This window comes from Octopus sinensis, linkage group LG2, assembly GCF_006345805.1.
Source record: "Octopus sinensis linkage group LG2, ASM634580v1, whole genome shotgun sequence".
In the NCBI taxonomy this organism is placed as follows: Eukaryota; Metazoa; Mollusca; class Cephalopoda; order Octopoda; family Octopodidae; genus Octopus; species Octopus sinensis.
The window spans coordinates 144,233,766-144,252,431 of record NC_042998.1 but is presented as its reverse complement, the minus strand read 5'-3'; the positions used below and the strand labels follow the sequence as shown (position 1 = coordinate 144,252,431).

Sequence of the window (18,666 nt, the reverse complement as noted above, 5' to 3'; positions counted from 1 at the left end):
ACCCAACAAGGGACCAGCAATCCGAGTTAACAGTTCCTTAGTAGATAAGGCAATTAGAAGCATGAAAACAGGGAAAGCCCCAGGCCCATCAGGAATTACTGCAGAGATGCTCAAAATATCTGGTGGTGTCGGCTATAGCTTAGTCACCCGTATAGTTAACCAGGTGATACACGAGGGGGTCATACCCAATGACTGGTGTAGCAGCATAATAGTCAACTGCTACAAGGTAAAGGCGACGCCCTAGAGACAATAACTACAGGGGCATCAAGCTGCTGGATCAGGTAATGAAGGTTACGGAGAGGGTTGTAGCCCAACTAATTAGAGAGAGAGTTACCTTAGATGATATGCAGTTTGGGTTCGTGCCAGGGAAAAGTACTACTGATGCTATATTCCTGGTAAGACAGCTGCAGGAGAAATACCTAGCCAAAGATAAGCCCTTGTACCTGGCTTTTGTTGACTTGGAGAAAGCCTTTGACAGGGTCCCCCGGTCCCTTATCTGGTGGTCAATGAGGAAACTAGGGATAGAAGAATGGTTGGTGAGAGCTGTGCAAGCCATGTACAGAGACGCTGCTAGTAAGGTGAGGGTTGGCAACGAGTACAGTGAAGAATTCCGGGTAGAGGTTGGGGTCCACCAAGGTTCAGTCCTCAGTCCCCTCCTATTTATCATAGTCCTCCAGGCAATAACGGAGGAATTCAAGACAGGTTGCCCCTGGAGCTCCTCTATGCTGATGACCTTGCTCTAATTGCTGAGTCACTATCAGAACTGGAGGAGAAGTTTCAGGTGTGGAAACAAGGATTAGAATCGAAGGGCCTTAGAATCAACCTAGCCAAAACCAAAGTTCTAATAAGTAGGAAGGTAGATCAATCACAAACGCCTTCAGGTAGATGGCCCTGCTCGATCTGTAAAAAGGTGGTGGGTAGAAACTCTATAAGATGCACCAAGTGTAAGCTATGGACACATAAGAGGTGCAGCAATGTCAAAGGAGGCTAACTAGGAAAATAGTTTTTGTCTGTGGCAAATGCTCAGGAGCAATAAACACTGGAAATATGCAGAGACCAACTTCTGCCACTTTCCAGGGAGACAAACTAGAAGTAGTTGATAGCTTCCGCTACCTAGGAGACCAAGTCAGTAGCGGGGGTGGGTGTGCTGAAAGTGTAACTGCTAGAGTAAGAATAGCCTGGGCAAAGTTTAGAGAGCTCTTACCCCTGCTGGTGACAAAAGCCTCTCGCTCAGAGTAAAAGGCAGACTGTATGATGCATGTGTACGTACAGCCATGCTACATGGTAGTGAAACATGGGCCGTGACTGCTGAGGATATGCGTAAGCTCGCAAGAAATGAAGCCAGTATGCTCCGATGGATGTGTAATGTCAGTGTTCATAATCGTCAGAGTGTAAGTTCCTTGAGAGAAAAGTTGAACCTAAGAAGCGTCAGTTGTGGCGTGCAAGAGAGACGGCTGGCTGCTGGTATGGTCATGTGACAAGAAAGGCTGAAGATAGTTGTGTGCAAAAGTGCTACACCCTAGCAGTGGAGGGAACCTGTGGAAGAGGTAGACCCAGGAAAACCTGGGACGAGTGGTGAAGCACGACCTTCGAACTTTAGGTCTCACTAAGGAATGTCTAGAGACCGAGACCTATGGAAGTATGCTGTGCATGAGAAGACCCGGCAACTAGTCAGGCCATAACCCGTGGCCCCGACCGGGACGTAGTCAGTCCTGTGCATACCTTCCTTCTTGTGACACTTATGAAGACCTGTTGAGGCAAGTGAAAATCAAATCAAATCAAAACAAATCAAAATAGATGAACATCAGTGGAATTGTATTCTTTGTGGTACCAGTGCCGGTGGCACACAAGAAAACCACCCAAACGTGCCGTAACCAGTACCGCATCGACTGGCCTCCGTGCTGTGGGCACAACACACACCATCCGATCGTGCCGTTCGCCAGCCTCATCTGGCACCTGTGCCGGTGGCACATAAAGACACCATCCGAAGACCCGGCGACGTAGTCAGTCCACCTGTGCATACCTTCCCTCTTATGACACTTGTGAAGACCTGTTGAGGCAAGTGTGTGACACTTGTGAAGACCTGTTGAGGCAGAGGCAAGTGTGTGACACTTGTGGAGACCTGTTGAGGCAAGTGTGTGACCCTTGTGAAGACCTGTTGAGGCAAGTGAAAATCAAACCAAATCAAAATAGATGAATATCAATGGAATTTGTATCTTTGTGGTTCCAGTACCGGTGGCACACAAGAAAACCATCCGAACGTGGCCGTCGACTGGCCTCCATGCTGTGGGCACAACAGACACCATCTGATCGTGGCCGTTCGCCAGCCTCACCTGGCACCTGTGTCGGTGGCACATAAAAACACCATCCAAAGACCCGGCGACGTAGTCAGTCCACCTGTGCATACCTTCCCTCTTATGACACTTGTGAAGACCTGTTGAGGCAGAGGCAAGTGTGTGACACTTGTGAAGACCTGTTGAGGCAGAGGCAAGTGTGTGACACTTGTGGAGACCTGTTGAGGCAAGTGTGTGACACGCGTGACACTTGTGAAGACCTGTTGAGGCAAGTGAAAATCAAACCAAATCAAAATAGATGAACATCAATGGAATTTGTATCTTTGTGGTTCCAGTACCGGTGGCACACAGAAAACCATCCGATCGTGGCCGTTCGCCAGCCACATCTGGCACCTGTGTCGGTGGCACATAAAGACAACCATCCGAAGACCCGGCGACGTAGACAGTCCACCTATGCATACCTTCCTTCTTGTGACACTTGTGAAGACCTGTTGAGCAAGTGAAAATCAAATCAAATCAAATCAAATCAAAACAAATCAAAATAGATGAACATAAATGGAATTTGTATCTTTGTGGTACCAGTGCCGGTGGCACACAAGAAAATCATCCGATGGAATTTGTATCTTTGTGGTACCAGTGCCGGTGGCACACAAGAAAATCATCCGAACGTGGCCGTAGCCAGTACCGCATGGACTGGCCTCCGTGCTTTGGGGACGTAACAAACACCATCTGATCGTGGCCGTCCGCCAGCCTCATCTGGCACCTGTGTCGGTGGCACATAAAAACACCATCCGAGCGTGGCCGTCTGCCAGCCTCGTCTGGCACCTGTGTCGGTGGCACATAAAAACACCATCCGAGCGTGGCCGTTCGCCAGCCTCGTCTGGCACCTGTGTCGGTGGCACATAAAATCACCCACTACACTCTCGGAGTGGTTGGTTAGGAAGGGCATCCAGCTGTAGAAACACTGCCAGATCTGACTGGCCTGGTGCAAGCCTTCGGGCTCCCCAGACCCCAGTTGAACCGTCCAACCCATGCTAGCATGGAAGACGGACGCTAAATGATGATGATGATGATGATGATGATGATATATATACTAGACTACACGTGACCTGTTGGGTCACTGGGAAACTTTTAGTTTCTCAGCAATGGAGTTTTGTTTTGTGGGTTTTTTTTTTCTTTTCCAGATTATTTTACATGCTTTCAACGAATGTGACATCGAAATCACATGTAAACAGCTCCTTTCTCCAGAAAAGGGAAGATCTGGTTGCTATTTCTTGCATGTCCTGCTACCACGTAACAGGTATTTTGTGATAAATCACAAATAGCTGTTACATGGTAGCAGGGTGTGCTAGAAATAGCAGCCAAATCTTTGGTGGTGAGATATGTTGAATGCACTTGAAAAAAACCTATGGAAGATAACTATTTCACACTGAGGTTACGAATGAATCTTTTATGCAATATTTACCATATTTTTAAAGTCATTTTTACTTTAGAATATTTTTTTGAATATGCCAAAAAAAATTTTTTTGTAATGGTATTTAAAAAATTTTATTTATTTATTGTCTGTTTAAAGGAAGCTAAAATATAAATACTTACTGTACAAACAACTTACATTTTTGAAATCACATTCACTTAAAAATATTTCTAAATGATTAAAATATTGTGTTTAACAAAAACGAAAATAGAAGCATTTATTGTAAAAAAAAAAATTGTATTTTTTCATTGTCAACTCATTGTGTCTAATAGAAAGATAAGAATTTCTTCCCTTTCAGGATGAAGATTATTTTCTCAACATTTTCCCATTATGCACCAATTTGGGCATTTATACCCTGTAAACCTCTAATCTCTTGAAAATCACTTTAGTGATTTACGCGAAACTTGTTTCATTCCATTCGTATTAACATTTCAGGTTAAACTTAATTCATAGTATTTTCCCATTATGCACCAGTTTGGCTGAGTAATATTGCAAGCAAGCAAGATTCAATCTAACTTTTAATAATAATAATAATAACAATAAACACACACACACACACACACACACACACACACAAATGCAGATCAATCAACCCTATTCTTGGTTTTGAGTTACACCATCAGTAAATGAATGCTCAGTTGTTATTCTTCAAAGTGCTTTCAAATATTAAATCTTGTGATAGACAAGTGGCTTGTGAAAGCTGTGCAGACCATGTACAAAAGTTCTGTCAATAAGGTGAGAATTAACCATGAGTATGGTGATGAATGTAGTGTACAGGCTGGTGTTCATCAATGTTTAGCTCACAGTCTCCTATTCATCATTGTCCTCTAGGACATAGCAGAAGAATTCATGACCAGCTGACCCTGGGAACTGCTGTATGCTGATGATCTTGCTCTCATAGCAGATTCTGTGACAGAACCAGAAAAGAAATTCCAGGTGTGGAAACAAAACTTGGAACCGAAGGTCTTTAAAATTAACTTAGCAAAGACTAAGGCTCTATTAAGCAAGAAAATAGACAGGACCATACTCCCATCAGGTAAATGGCCCTGCTTGATATGTAGGAAAGTTGTTGGCAAGAATTTCATAGTACACCCAGTGCAAGCTATGGACACACTGGAGGTGCAGTGGAATAATTGGAAAGTTATTAGAGAAAGTAGCGTTTGTATGTGGAAGATGCACAAGAACTATAAAGAGTAGACATACACAAGAAATTGATTTTCTCAAATGCCTCAGAGGCTTTTTAGAGGTAGTGGATAATTTCTACTACCTAATTAACAGTGGAGGAGAGAAAATTCAGTGAGCAACCCTTGTTGGCAACCGAAGGTCTCTCTCTGAGTGAAAGAAAGACTGTATGATGCATGTGTATGAACAACAGTACTACATGGTAGTGAGATGTGGGCCCTGAATGCAGAAGACATGTGAAGATTAGAGAGGAATGAAGCCAATATGCTCTGCTGGATGTGTAATGTCAGTGTACATGTGCAACAGAGCATGTATATATACTGCAAACCCTACCCCCGAGCCTCTTTCATATCTTTCCCCTTCATTTGTGACAAACCTGCGCACTCACTCAGTCCAAAGTTCTATATTGTTTCATTTATTCTCACATACCCTAATGTCCCTTGAACGCATGTCCCAACATATCTACACCACTATCTCTCTCACTGTTGCTCTCTTTAACTTACTCTCTAACTTGCCCTCTTTTCTTTTCCAACTGGGGTATCCCTATATCTACTCTACAGCAAGACATCTGTCCTTGTCTCTTTATACTGTTAATCACTCATCAACTGGCACAAAGCACTCCCTCCCAATTTCTACTACGTCCTTCTCCCAGCCAAAGGTGTCTTTGTCTTACAAGTTACTTTGTGACTTGTTAGTGCTAGTGCCACATAGAAAGTGCACCAGTGCTGGTGCCATGTAAAAAGCACTCAGTACACTCTGTAAAGTGGTTGTTGTTAAGATGGGCATCCAATCCAGCTGTTGAAACCATGGCAAAACAGACAAAGGAGCCTGGTGTGGATCCTGGCCTTACCAGCACCACTCAAACAGTCCAGCTCATGCCAGCATGGAAAATGGATGTTAAATGCTGTTGCTGCTGATTTTACCCCCTCTTCACACACACACACACACACACACACACACATGGAAACATATATAGTTTTAATGTGAAATAGTTTAATAAAACAATTAAGCCAAGTATTTATAGTATCCTTTTTGTTCCTTGTTTGGATTCTACAAGACAGCATAATTGAAGTTTTGTATTCTCTTGTATTGTTCACAATTGTTCTGAAAGAATTTTGATAAGCTCTCCAATCAGACTTCAGCTACAAATGCTTCTCTTAGAAACAGCTCTGAATAAAAATGTTGCTTTTGCCTTCTCAATGGACAAGAAGCAAATGTTGGACATTCCAATGAAAATTGAAAGTGTGTGTTGGGTTATAAAGATTTTCCTATGTATCTTTCTTATTGAAGACTTATCAACCAGAAGAATTTAGCAAACATAGAAAGTTTGTGTTGAAATGAAAGCCAGAATGTCTGTGATATGGACAATGGAAAGCTGTGTAAATTATTAGTGTGTATTAAGATTTGAAGAAGATAAGAGAATAAAGAATTTTGCCGAAGACATGGTTGTATAATGTAAAGCTATTTTTCTGATGTGCTTAAACCCTTTTGTTACATAGTTCTGTCAAAATCCCTGTCTTTGTTGTAATTAATTTTGAAAATAATAAAGAATTTATTAAAGTAACTGTTATTATTAAGTTGAGCTATCAGAATTGTTGGTGTGTTGGACAAAATACTTTGTGGCATTTCATTCATCCTTACGTTCTGAGTTCAAATTCTATTGAGGTCAATTTTGCCTTTCATCTTTTCAGGGTTGATGAAATAAGTACCAGTTGAGTACTGGGGTCAATGTAATTGACTACTCCCCTCCCTTAAATTTCAGGCATTGTGCCTATAGTAGAAAGGATTATTAAATTGAGCTAGCAGAATTGTTGGTGTGTTGGACAAAGTACTTAGTGTGAATTCAACTCTTGTCAGGGTCAGCTTTGTCTTTCATTCTTTTTGGATTAATAAAATATGCTATCAGTCAAGTTATCAACTTACTCCACTCCCACTAAAATTGCTGACCTTAAACCAAAATTTGTTTGATGGAAGGTTTTAATTATGATTATTTTGAAACAGGAAGTTTGTATCATAGAACTAGAAGTAGTTTCAAGTGGTTTGGTATCAAAAGTGTTAACTTTGTTCACAGGCAAACTTTCATCAATCATCTCCTCCTCCTCCTCCTTGCTGCTGCTGTTGCTGTTGTTGTTGTTGTTAAGCAACAAGCCGGGTAAGGGTGATTAGGAGATGGTCTAGGGCTTAGGGGCGGGAGACCCCAGACCTTGGGGGAAAAAAAAACTTTGGTCATCTTGTTGTAGTCGAGGGCTCTTTGTTGACGCCCGACACCGCTGAGAGGTGGTCCTCAAAGTCACTGGAAATGGAGATCTCCAGGTCCAAATTCTTGAACAGCAATGCTGCTGCTGCTGCAAGCTCGCAGGATCTGGTGAACTGCAGGGCTGCACTTGTTCGAATGTAGCTTTGACATTTTCTGTGACTAGATGCCCTTCCTGATGCCAACCATTCTACGGTGTGTGCTGGGTGCTCTTTTTCATGTCACTAGCACTAGTATGATCATGAAGACAAGAAAAGAACAGAAAAAAAGAAAAAGTAAAGAAAAATCCCTCTCTACTAAGTTGGGGTGGGGTGAGTATTGAGAGTGTGGTGGTTTTACATGAGGTGTTAAGAGGCCTAAGTATGATAGAGGGACAATCCCAGGTGTCTTGCTATAGGGGAGATACATGGCTGCTTCACATTAGATAAGGGTAGGTGGGAGTTGATGGAAAGAAAATAGAGATGTTGGCGACTAGATGCCAGAGCATCTCAAGATACAATGTGAATAAGAGAACCCTTTAGCATTCAGATTATTTTGTCAAATGCAATGATTATATATTTTGAATTAATAATACATTATCTTGTGACTTCAAGATTTTGATGATTAATTGTTTATTTTTTGAATGGCATTGTGGGGAGCTGTGAGAGGCCAGATCTGATCAATTTGAACATAAGACAGGTAGAATATTTGGGCTGGATATGGTCAGTTTAAATGCAAAATAGTTAAAGTAGTCAATCAGAGCTTCCAGGTGAAGAAGCATGAGGTGTAATGGTAGGCATAGTAAAGGAAGATCTCAGAAATTAAGAAATTATAGAAAATATTATTTCAACAGTTATTTGACCAAGTTTAGTTTCTGTTTTATTCTTTGTAGTCTCCAACTTCTCTTCAACACCGTTAAAGAATTTTTTCTGAAAGAGGAGTTATTTTTGTGAAGAAAGATTTCTCTGTCTTTATCTGTTTGTGCTTCCTTTTGCTGGTGCTATCTTTGAATTTCACCTTTTAGTGTATCTCTTTTCCTTTCCACCTAGATTTGTGCATGCACACACGTTCTCATTTTTATTCACATGCATATTATACATATATAATCACACATGTGTATACATCACCTTATACATACATATATGTATGTATACGTGTGTGTGTGTGTGTGCATATGTGTTTATCATTACCCTTTCTTTTAACAGTCATGTTAAAAAAGATGATGAGGATAATATACACATGCATACATGCCTTCAATTATATATATATATATATATATATATATATATATATATACATATATATACATATACATATATATATACATACATATATATGTATATATGTATATATATATATATATATATATATATATATATATATATATATTTGTGTGTGTATGTGTGTGTCTACATGTAGTTCTACACATTCCTTTCTCATTGTGTCCTGCACTAAACAAACACATGCTTTCACAAATGTAAATGCATGCACGCACACACACACACACACACACACATACATACACACTGGAGAGCTAGCAATTGCCTCAATTATGCAAAATCTTTAAAACTATGGGATTACGATGATTAGATTATTCTACTGATTTTAATTAAAGAATTAGATGAAATTTGTCAGTCATATTTGCCTCACATTAAGCCCTCACCTTCCATACTTAGACATGGGTTATTGTTGGTGATGATGATGGTAATAATAATGGATGAGGATAATGAAGATAATGAGGATGAGTGGGAGGGAGCTGTGCTGGTTGTGGTAAGAGGAATGAAGATGCTACATGTGGCTTGTTAGAGGTGAGGATGGAATAAAATAATGCTAGTAAGTTTTGTTTTTTACATTTTTTGTTAGCGTGGCTGTGTGACACAGATATGGCTGTGTGGTTATGAAGATTGCTTCTCAACCAAAGGTTTTGGGTTCAGGCCCAGTGTGTCACCTTAGTCAAATGTCTTCTACTGTAGTTAACCAAAGCCTTGTATTTCGATGTGGTAAACTGAAATTGAAAAAAAACTATTTTGTGTGTGTGTGTGTGTGTGTGCATGCATGCCTACATGCGTATGTATGTATGTATGTATGTATCTGTCTGTCTGTCTGTCTGTCTGTCTGTCTGTCTGTCTGTCTTACTTTATATATATAATATATATGCATGTATGTATGTATGCATGTATATATATATGCATATATGTATGCGTATATGTATATATATATATATATATATGTGTGTGTGTGTATATGAACTGTGTATATGAATGTAAGTACATGTAGGTTTGTGTCTCTTTGTCTTGACATTATGTAATAGTTGTAAATAAGTGTCACTGTTATACAAGCAGTGTGATTCATTTCCAGTATTAAGTGTCCGTGGGAAAAATTTGCCTTGTTCAGAAGGAAGTGAGAGTTGGCAACAGGAAATGCATCTGGCTATTGAAAATCTGCCTCAATAAACTCTATCCAACCCAGGCAAGCTTGGAAAATTGGATGATGGTTATGATGATAAGAGTAAGGATGATGAAGATGGCATCATCAGCATTGGTGTTGGCATTGGCGGTAGTGGCATCAGCTTTGTGGTGGTGGCAGTAGTGTATTTGTTGTTTAGCTGATGTCTGTCTGTCTGCTTCTACTTCTTGCTATTTTAAATTCATTTAGCCAAGCTATGAATATTTTTTTTAGTAGCTTCAGTGATTAAACTGTGGCCATGCTAGAACACCACACTTGAGAGGTTTACTTGATTGTATTGATCTCAGTATTTATTTCTGTATTTGTGTTTTTATTTTATTGTTCACTTTTCACTGAATCGTTAGCTATGCATTCTGACATGGACTGATGCAGCTGGATGCACTGGTTTACACCAGTAAACATTAATAATTAATGGATTCTTCATCAGATTTGATGAATTTGATATTACAGCTGTCTGATCAACTCAGTCATTCATTCATTGAACTATATAAGTGGCTGAGTATTCCCCATACAGCTTTACCATTAAAGTAAGCCTCAGGTAGATTCTTAGCATGAGACAGCATGTGACATTGGTTGATTTTGAATTACATGTACAGCCCATCCGATGGACTTCAACTCAGTTTCCTTTTACCAAAATTCACTCACAAGGCTTGGGTCAACTAGAGGTTAAGGTAAAAAGCACCTGCCCAGGATGACATGCAGTAGGATTGAACTTGGATTCTCATGGTTGTGAATCAAATTTCTTATGCATTTTGCCATATTTGCAGCCACTGGTCATCATAAACAACCCCTTACACACATAATCATATATCAATTATTGTTTAATGTCCACTTCTCCATGGGTCAGACAGAATTTGTTGAGGTAGATCTTCTATGGCTGGATGCCCTTCCTGTTACTAACCCTCATCTGTTTCCAAGTAGGGTAATATTTCCCCATGGCCGCATACGTTTTTCCAAATAAGACTGTATGATGGTAATGCTTGTTTATATCCATCATGTGATGTCAAGACAAGGGAACACACACACACACGCACATTATATGGCGGGCTACTTTCAGTTTTCATTCACTCACATAGCTTTGTTCAGTTCAGAGTTGTTGTAGAAGACATTTGTCCAAGGTGCCACACTATGGGAATGAACCCAAGAACACATGGTTGGGAAGCAAGCTTCTTAGCCATGCAGGCACTCCTATTGATGCATCATGCTTAACATGTGTACTTCGTTGACAGGCATGATGCTGTGACTTTTGTCTGAGAGAGAAAATCTTTCACATAGACATGTTTTGTTAAAAAGATGGACATTGTTTCAGCAGTGATCCACAGGAATGTCAGATGTGTTTTGGTGTCTCTGATCTCTGTCAGTGATGTGCACTTGCTAGGCACATGCCTCGATGAGATCTCTGTCTTCTGATATATAATAAACAGTGGATAATATATTCACTGATATTATAGATAGCTTCTGGGCTATAAAAACTCAGTATGCAATCGAAATTGCATTAAATTAATACAGACATCTGTGTACTATAGGTAAAATATATACACTGCTGACAGGCAGATATTGAGCATAGATCCCTATCAAAAAGATCTTCAGTCAATAAAAGCTAGGTAGCGTAGTCTACTCCAAGTTAAGTACTTCTGATATTGTTTCACCAGGAAGAGGGTATTGATGGAACTGTATCCTCTCATAAACTTGAACCACATCTCCTCTTGACCAATTCTCTTGCTAATCAGTTGTGTTACACCCTTTCTATTACTTTTGTAACTTGGTCCATCACTTCAATACTTCTGTTGATGCTCCTCTCCAGAGCATCTCATTGCTGTATATGATGATGATGCTTCTTACAATGCTAGTCATTGTGTAGGATATCTTCCTGTTTTGCCTGATCAATTCTGTAAGTAATTCACATGTAACCTATTTCCACAGATATTTTCATCACCTTGGAACCTATCTCTTCTGGTCTGACTGCCTTCTTTGTCTTAATTCTGCTTTCGGTCACCCTGCTCTCAACTTTAATGGCTGGTCCCTCTGTTGGGTTAGCTTGCAATAGGCCCTTCCTCTCCTCCATGCATTCTCTTCATTAAACAACCTCTTATAATTGCTTTTCTTTCTTTTTGGCATCATTGAGGGCAAATGCATCATTTTGTGCACACTTTTCTCCAGTAACACCTTGATTCATTCTAGTGTACTGCCTTGAAATACAGAACACCTCATGCCTCTGATCCTCACATTGCAAAAACATGTGCAAACCTCTTAATTTTGACTTCTGCTCTTGCTAACTGTAGTAGTAGTAGTAGTAGTAGTAGTAGTAGTAGTAGTAGTAATGTCCCTGATGCAGTACCAAGCACTGGCTCTCATAACTTCTGATCTTAACTGATTGGAAGTGTTATCATAAAAGTTGGCCTACAGAAAATATTCTGCTCAATACCACAGATTTGCTTATCAGTTGTTTGACCTTAACCAGTTGAGCATGTCCCTTGGTGGTTGACAATATGTGCTTGTCTGATCACGAGCAGAAGTAGTGGGGGAGCATCATAGCCATGTGTTGAGAGGAATTCTTTGGAGTTTGAGTAATTCACCTCTGGAAACATGTGTGTTTCATTCAACATCCTTAAACAAGGACCTTTTGAGTGGGGTAGGCTACTCAACCTGAAGAAAGTTCTAACTGGGCTCCACTTGCAAGGTCATGTGCTTTTTATATCATGATATAAAATCACCGTGCCATGCACATATGGTTGTGAGGCATGTGCCTGGTGTACCCTTGCCAGACGGGTAATCATGATGATATACTGGGCTTGGTATATTTTATCCCAGTGTCACTTTGATTGCATGTGCATGATGATGATGATGATGATGATGATACTACTATTACTGCTGCTGCTGCTAATAATAATAATAATAATAATTTCTTTTGCTCTGGCTCAAAGTCAGTTTCTGTATGGTATGAGTATAACCTATTGTACCGATTTCAGAACAGAAGAATACTAAATATTTCTTTAATCAATTCCAGAGATGTGAAAGACAAAGTTCAACTTCAGTAAGAATCAGAATGTGAATTTGGAACCTTTAGTATAGGGATCTAAATTGATTTCGATCACAAATACAAGGTCAGAAATTTGGATGTGGGGACACAGTCTGTTGCATTGGCCCTAGTGCTTGATTAGTATTTATTTTAATGATCACCCATCCCCCCATAGGAAGAATGAAAAGTGAAGTTGACATCAGTGGTATTTGAATTGGGGATGAGGTGAACTCTTTTGATTCCAATGTGTCTGAGACTACTCCTCATTCTATGATGCAAACCTGCTGTTTCAAAGTGATCTGAATTATTACGTTCTATCAAAATTTTATGTTAATTTATATTTCAAACACCATCTCAATAAAGATAAAGGTATTTTACTGAATTCTTGACTGATTCTTTCAAGGCAGTGCTCCAGCATGACTGTAATCCAATGATTGAAACAAATAAAAAAATAAAAGCATGTCACTCTCAACTTTGTTTGTTGAATGTTTTTAAGACATCATTAACAAGGTTTAGTAGAGATCAACTGATTATATTGAAGAATTTCAAGAATTAATCTTTGTAGTTAGCAAGGTTACAGACTGACCTCTCTTGAACTTTTCAAAGAAGTGTCAAGTATGTTAACATTGTTGCAATGGAAGTATTGTTCCTGGCATTATTTTATTTTAAAGTGGCAAACTGGCAGAATTGTTACCACACTGGACAAAATGCTTAACTGCGATTTGTTCCAGCCCCATATGTTCTGAGTTCAAATACTGCTGAGGTCACTTTGCCTTTCATCCTTTTAGGGTTGATGAAATAAATAACAGTTAAGCACTGGGGTTGGTGTAATTGACTTACTCCTAAAATTGCTGGGTCTGTACTAAAATCAGAAACAATTATCCTAAGATGGAACAATTGCCATCTCCACGAAGCATGTAGGCATTTTTGTTGTGAGTGTTGATGTGTCATGTTGTGAGTCTTGTTATATAACCTTGATAAATACTTTTTTGTGGATTGTTTCTCATGTGTCAAGGCCAGATGAAATGTAAACACACACATTGCTATGGAGATCAAACTCCATAGCAACCATATAATAATAATTGTAATTAGGCCAAAGAATGAGGGTCATAAACAGTGGAACAATTAACAGTTTTTGTTATACTTCTTAGCTGCAGACGTGAATAGTTGATATCAGTTGTCCTTGAAATTCTTTCACTGCATTCCTTTTCTCATTGAGCAGCAAGCATACCTTCTTTCAGCTGCAACTTCTTCAGGCTTTCTTCTATTCTTCTGACTTTTGCTCTTGAGATATTCTTTGTTCGTTGTTGGCCAACCCAGATTCGGAAAACTTCATTAATGGATGCTATCTTAGCTAAAGTGATTTATTTGATGACAGCAATAAATTTTGCATTGAGGTCCCCATTATATTGTCTTCAGTGGAGCGACCACTATTGTTCATTCTTCCTGAAAGAAGATGAATTGTCAAGTGTAAAACCTAGTATTTAGGATATTTCAGGAATTATGGGATATATACATATACACATAACATATGCACATATATATCATCATCTTTTAAACTTCATGTTCCAAGCTGTCATCAGTTTTCCACCCCATATACCTATATATATATATATACATACGTGTGTGTGTGTGTGTGTGTGTGTGCGTGTGTGTGTGTGTGTATATATATATATTTAAATTTATATAAATAAGGATAAGATCATTAATTTAAATTAAATAATGATCTTATCAAGTGGCCAGCATGGAAATAAAAACCTTCAAAGGTAATAATTATTATTATTATTTTATATATATACTAGCAGTATCACCCAGCGTTGCTCGGGTTTGTAAGGGAAATAACTATAAAGCATTTTTAGAGAGTTATAGCCAAAAAATAGCAAAAAATGCGTTAAAAATGGAAAGAAAATGATGGTAAATTTTTTTTAAAATCGTTGACTCATCGTAGACATTTTTAGAGAGTTACTTCCCTTATATAATAGCGAAAAAAAGCATTAAAATGGAAAAAAATGATGGTAAATTATTTTTAAAATCGTAGACTCGCGCTAATACCCAGAAGGGCTCGATATGAATCATGACTATAAGATACCCAGTTTTGGTTAAACTGCACCACAAAATGTGGGAGTAGTTAGGAATCTAAATCATAGGAGACAGACACACAACCATACTTTTATATACAGGAGTGGCTGTGTGGTAAGTAGCTTGCTAACCAACCACATGGTTCCGGGTTCAGTCCCACTGCGTGGCATCTTGGGCAAGTGTCTTCTGCTATAGCCCCGGGCCGACCAATGCCTTGTGAGTGGATTTGGTAGACGGAAACTGAAAGAAGCCTGTCGTATATATGTATATATATATATGTATGTGTGTTTGTTTGTGTGTCTGTGTTTGTCCGCCTAGCATTGCTTGACAACCGATGCTGGTGTGTTTACGTCCCCGTTACTTAGCGGTTCGGCAAAAGAGACCGATAGAATAAGTACTGGGCTTAAAAAAAAAAAAAAAGAATAAGTCTCGGGGTCGAGTTGCTCGATTAAAGGCGGTGCTCCAGCATGGCCGCAGTCAAATGACTGAAACAAGTAAAAGAGTAAAAGAGTATATATATATTATATATATATATATATATATAATATATATTATATATATATATATAACCTTATCCAAGATGCCACACTGTGGTACTGAACCTGAAACTATGTAGGAGGGAAGGAAACTATGCCTGCCCAACCACAGTGATTTCATAGTGATTCCAGTTCCTGTGTTAATGCCCCTGAGAAGAATAAAGAAATGCATGAACATCACAAATCTCACTGTTTGACCCCTGAAGATCAATAAGTCTAGACACCTATTGTTGGTAAACTTTTTCTTATCAGACAAGACTAATTATGATTAGTAAATATTTATTTTTATTTAAGTGATGTAAATAAACATGATTTAACTGAGTGACTGAACAAATGGGGAGGACAATATCCTAATACTTTTTACAATTATTATTATTATTATTGTTATTATTATTATTGTTATTATTATTATTGTTATTATTATTATTGTTGTTATTATTATTATTATTATTATTATGAGAGAACAGTGCATGTCTATTATTATTATTATTATTATTTATTCCACCTCCACTTCATTTTCTGATGTTATACAATCTATATTTGGTATAGAACAGACATTTAATATTTAGTCTATACCACCTGCTTGTACACATGTATCTACACATATAGGTATGGATATATACATGCATGCATACATGTATACATACACTCATACACATACACATAAAAACATATGTATAAATGCATACACAAAGATACATTTACATATGCAACACATACATACACACAAATATATACATACATATAAACAGACATGCACATACAGTCATGTATATCCAAAATTAAATAAACACATGCTTCTATACACATAGATATTTCTATTCAGGCATAACAGTTATTGTTATGATTACTCTTAATTTGTCAATGAAAATATTGATTCCTTTCATGAATACAAGGACATTCATCTTTACATGAGAGAAATTAAATGTGAAGTTGTAACATTCATACCTTTCTCGAGAGCATTAAGTGCTGAATGCAAAGGAAAGTTGTTTCAATAGGGATCTGAACCAATTTTTATAAAATTAGCTCTCTTCTGTAAGCTTTAATATTTCTTTCCTTTCAGTTTTACTAATAGGGTTTATATTTTAGAAGATGAAGGAATTTGATAAAAAGAAGGAATTTGGCATACTCGGACAGTCATTGTTTTTCAAGGTTGTTCACACAACTGAAGTAAATTTAGATCAACTAAGATTCCAATTTGGGTCAGACTTTGTTTTTCCAAGAATTTAACTTTTGCTCTACAGTTACAATATTATTACTTTTTGTAATAGAGTCTATGGCTGCATGGTAAGAGGTTTGCTTCCCAACAATATGGTTTTGGATTCAGTCCTACCGTGTGGCACTTTGCTGTAGCCCTGTGTGATCAAAGCTTTCTGAATGGATTTGGTAGATGCAAACTGTCAGAAGCCTACCATAGAATCTTAGAAACCATGTGGTTGTGAAGTGTATTCCTTAAGCACACAAATAACTTTGAACTCACTGGCAATAAAATTACACACACACCTCTTTCTTTTTCCATGCTGATAAAGGTTGGATACCATGGTCCAAGTTAGCTCTTACATAGACTTTTGTCTTAGATAGTTTGGGAGAATCATATCTTGCTTGAACATTATTAAATTCGATATGAAGGCAGCGAGTTGGCAGAATCGTTAGCATGTCTGATGAAATGCTTAGTGGTGTTTTGCCGGTCCTTATGTTCTGAGTTCAAATTCTGCCAAGGTCAGCTTTGCCTATCATCTTTTGTGGGTTGATAGATTAAGTACCAGTCAAGTTCAGGGGTTGATGTAATCGACTATCCCCCTCCGCCAAATTTCAGGCCTTGATCCTATAGTAGAAAGGGTTATTAAGTTTGACATGTAGATGCTCTTCCTATCACCAACCACCCTTCAGAGTGTTCTGGGTACATTGTTTTTCATGGCACCTGCACTACAGGGATTGTCCTGTTATCAGTGTTTACATTGTCTCTACTTATTTGCCAACCACTGAAAATTTCATTTTACTTGAGAAATATAGATTTGGATACAAAAGTAAGTTTGTTCAATTGTTTAATTATAATAGTTACTGTGTCACAGCAGTAATGTGTGTGTGCTTCTAAGTTGAGTTATAGCCTTGGTAATTATCGTTTCAGTTCAAGTTTTAATACATTTAATTAAACATTTGGAAGAACTGAAACTTTTTAAAAGCACTTGAAGATGATAGAATTCCATGTTATGGATGTGTAGGGGTGGGGTGGGTGTTTGATTGTTCGGCTGTGGTCAGTCATGTTACAGTTATTTCCCCTGTGAATGGGTTCTCTGTTGGTTTTATGCCTTTGAAGACATGTGGAATACATCTCGACGTGTAGAATTCCTTAGTTGAAAAACAGCTAAGGGTTAGAAACAGCTGTAAAACAATATCTCAGTAATGCATTCATATATCTCATGCTAGTATGGAAAACTGGCGTAAAAACAAATGAATGCTGTGTGTGTGTGTGTGTGTGTGTTCATGTGCTTTGACGATATATAGAATAAGAAATTTCTTACTCGAAAAATAGGTAAGGATTAGAGACAAGAAGGGCATCCAGTTTTAAAACAATATCTCTATAATATATTTCTCTGACCCATACTGGTTCGGAAAAACAGATGTAAAAACAAATGAGTATAGTTTTTTTTTTTCATTGAATGTTTTCTTTCCTGATTTATAAAGTGAATGAATGATTGTAATCATTTTACCTAATTCTGAATATTTGCAGTAGATTTATAAACCAAGTCACAACTAGGAAAAACATGTCTTAGATCAGATATTTTAATTTCACAATTTAATTCTCATTATAATGGTATTTCTTCATATCCATCCATTGTTTCATCCATTCACCCTTCTGTTTATCTAGTCCATCTGTTCATCCATCCATCTATCCATTCATCCATTTGTCCATCCGTCCGTCCATCCATCCATCCATCCATCTGTCCATCAATGCATGCATTCATCCATTTGTCCATTTATCCCACTGTCCATCCATTCAGCCTGTCTGTATATCTCTATATTTCTCTTTCTTACTTTATACTCTTTTTTCTTCTTTAAACTGTTACCATCAGGTCCAATGTAGCCAGCTTCAAATATGGTGAAATTTCTAGAGAAATTTTTGGATACTGATGATGTGCCAAGCATCACTTTGACCTAAAGATGCTACCCTGGTCACCCTATCTGGAGCAGGTTAGTTGCTACTGCACCTGACTGATCTTCTAAGGATGGGTCTTCCAATCAATAATCGTTATTTTAAAATTTTGACCCTGCTTTTGTGTTGCTTTCATTTTGCTGATATTTTTTATTGTTTATCTTTTACTTGTTTCAATCTATGCATTGTGGCCATGCTGAGGTATTGCCTTGGAAGATTTGGTGGAACA

At 38.2% G+C, this 18,666-nt stretch overlaps 1 protein-coding gene across 8 annotated transcripts in view; it reads left to right on the top strand.

Moving 5' to 3' along the window:
• The window catches only part of LOC115222300 (E3 ubiquitin-protein ligase NEDD4), a 349,242-nt gene that overhangs the window by 84,893 nt on the left and 245,683 nt on the right, over positions 1-18,666 (top strand). For 2 of the 8 annotated variants that reach the window (XM_029792510.2, XM_036500005.1), the window contains exon 2: positions 18,358-18,475. The exons of the other annotated variants lie outside the window; for them this stretch is intronic. In XM_029792510.2, the coding sequence (XP_029648370.1) occupies positions 18,446-18,475 (30 nt within the window). In that variant the 5' untranslated portion in view covers positions 18,358-18,445. The remainder of the gene's footprint in view (positions 1-18,357; positions 18,476-18,666) is intronic. 8 annotated transcript variants of the gene reach the window in all.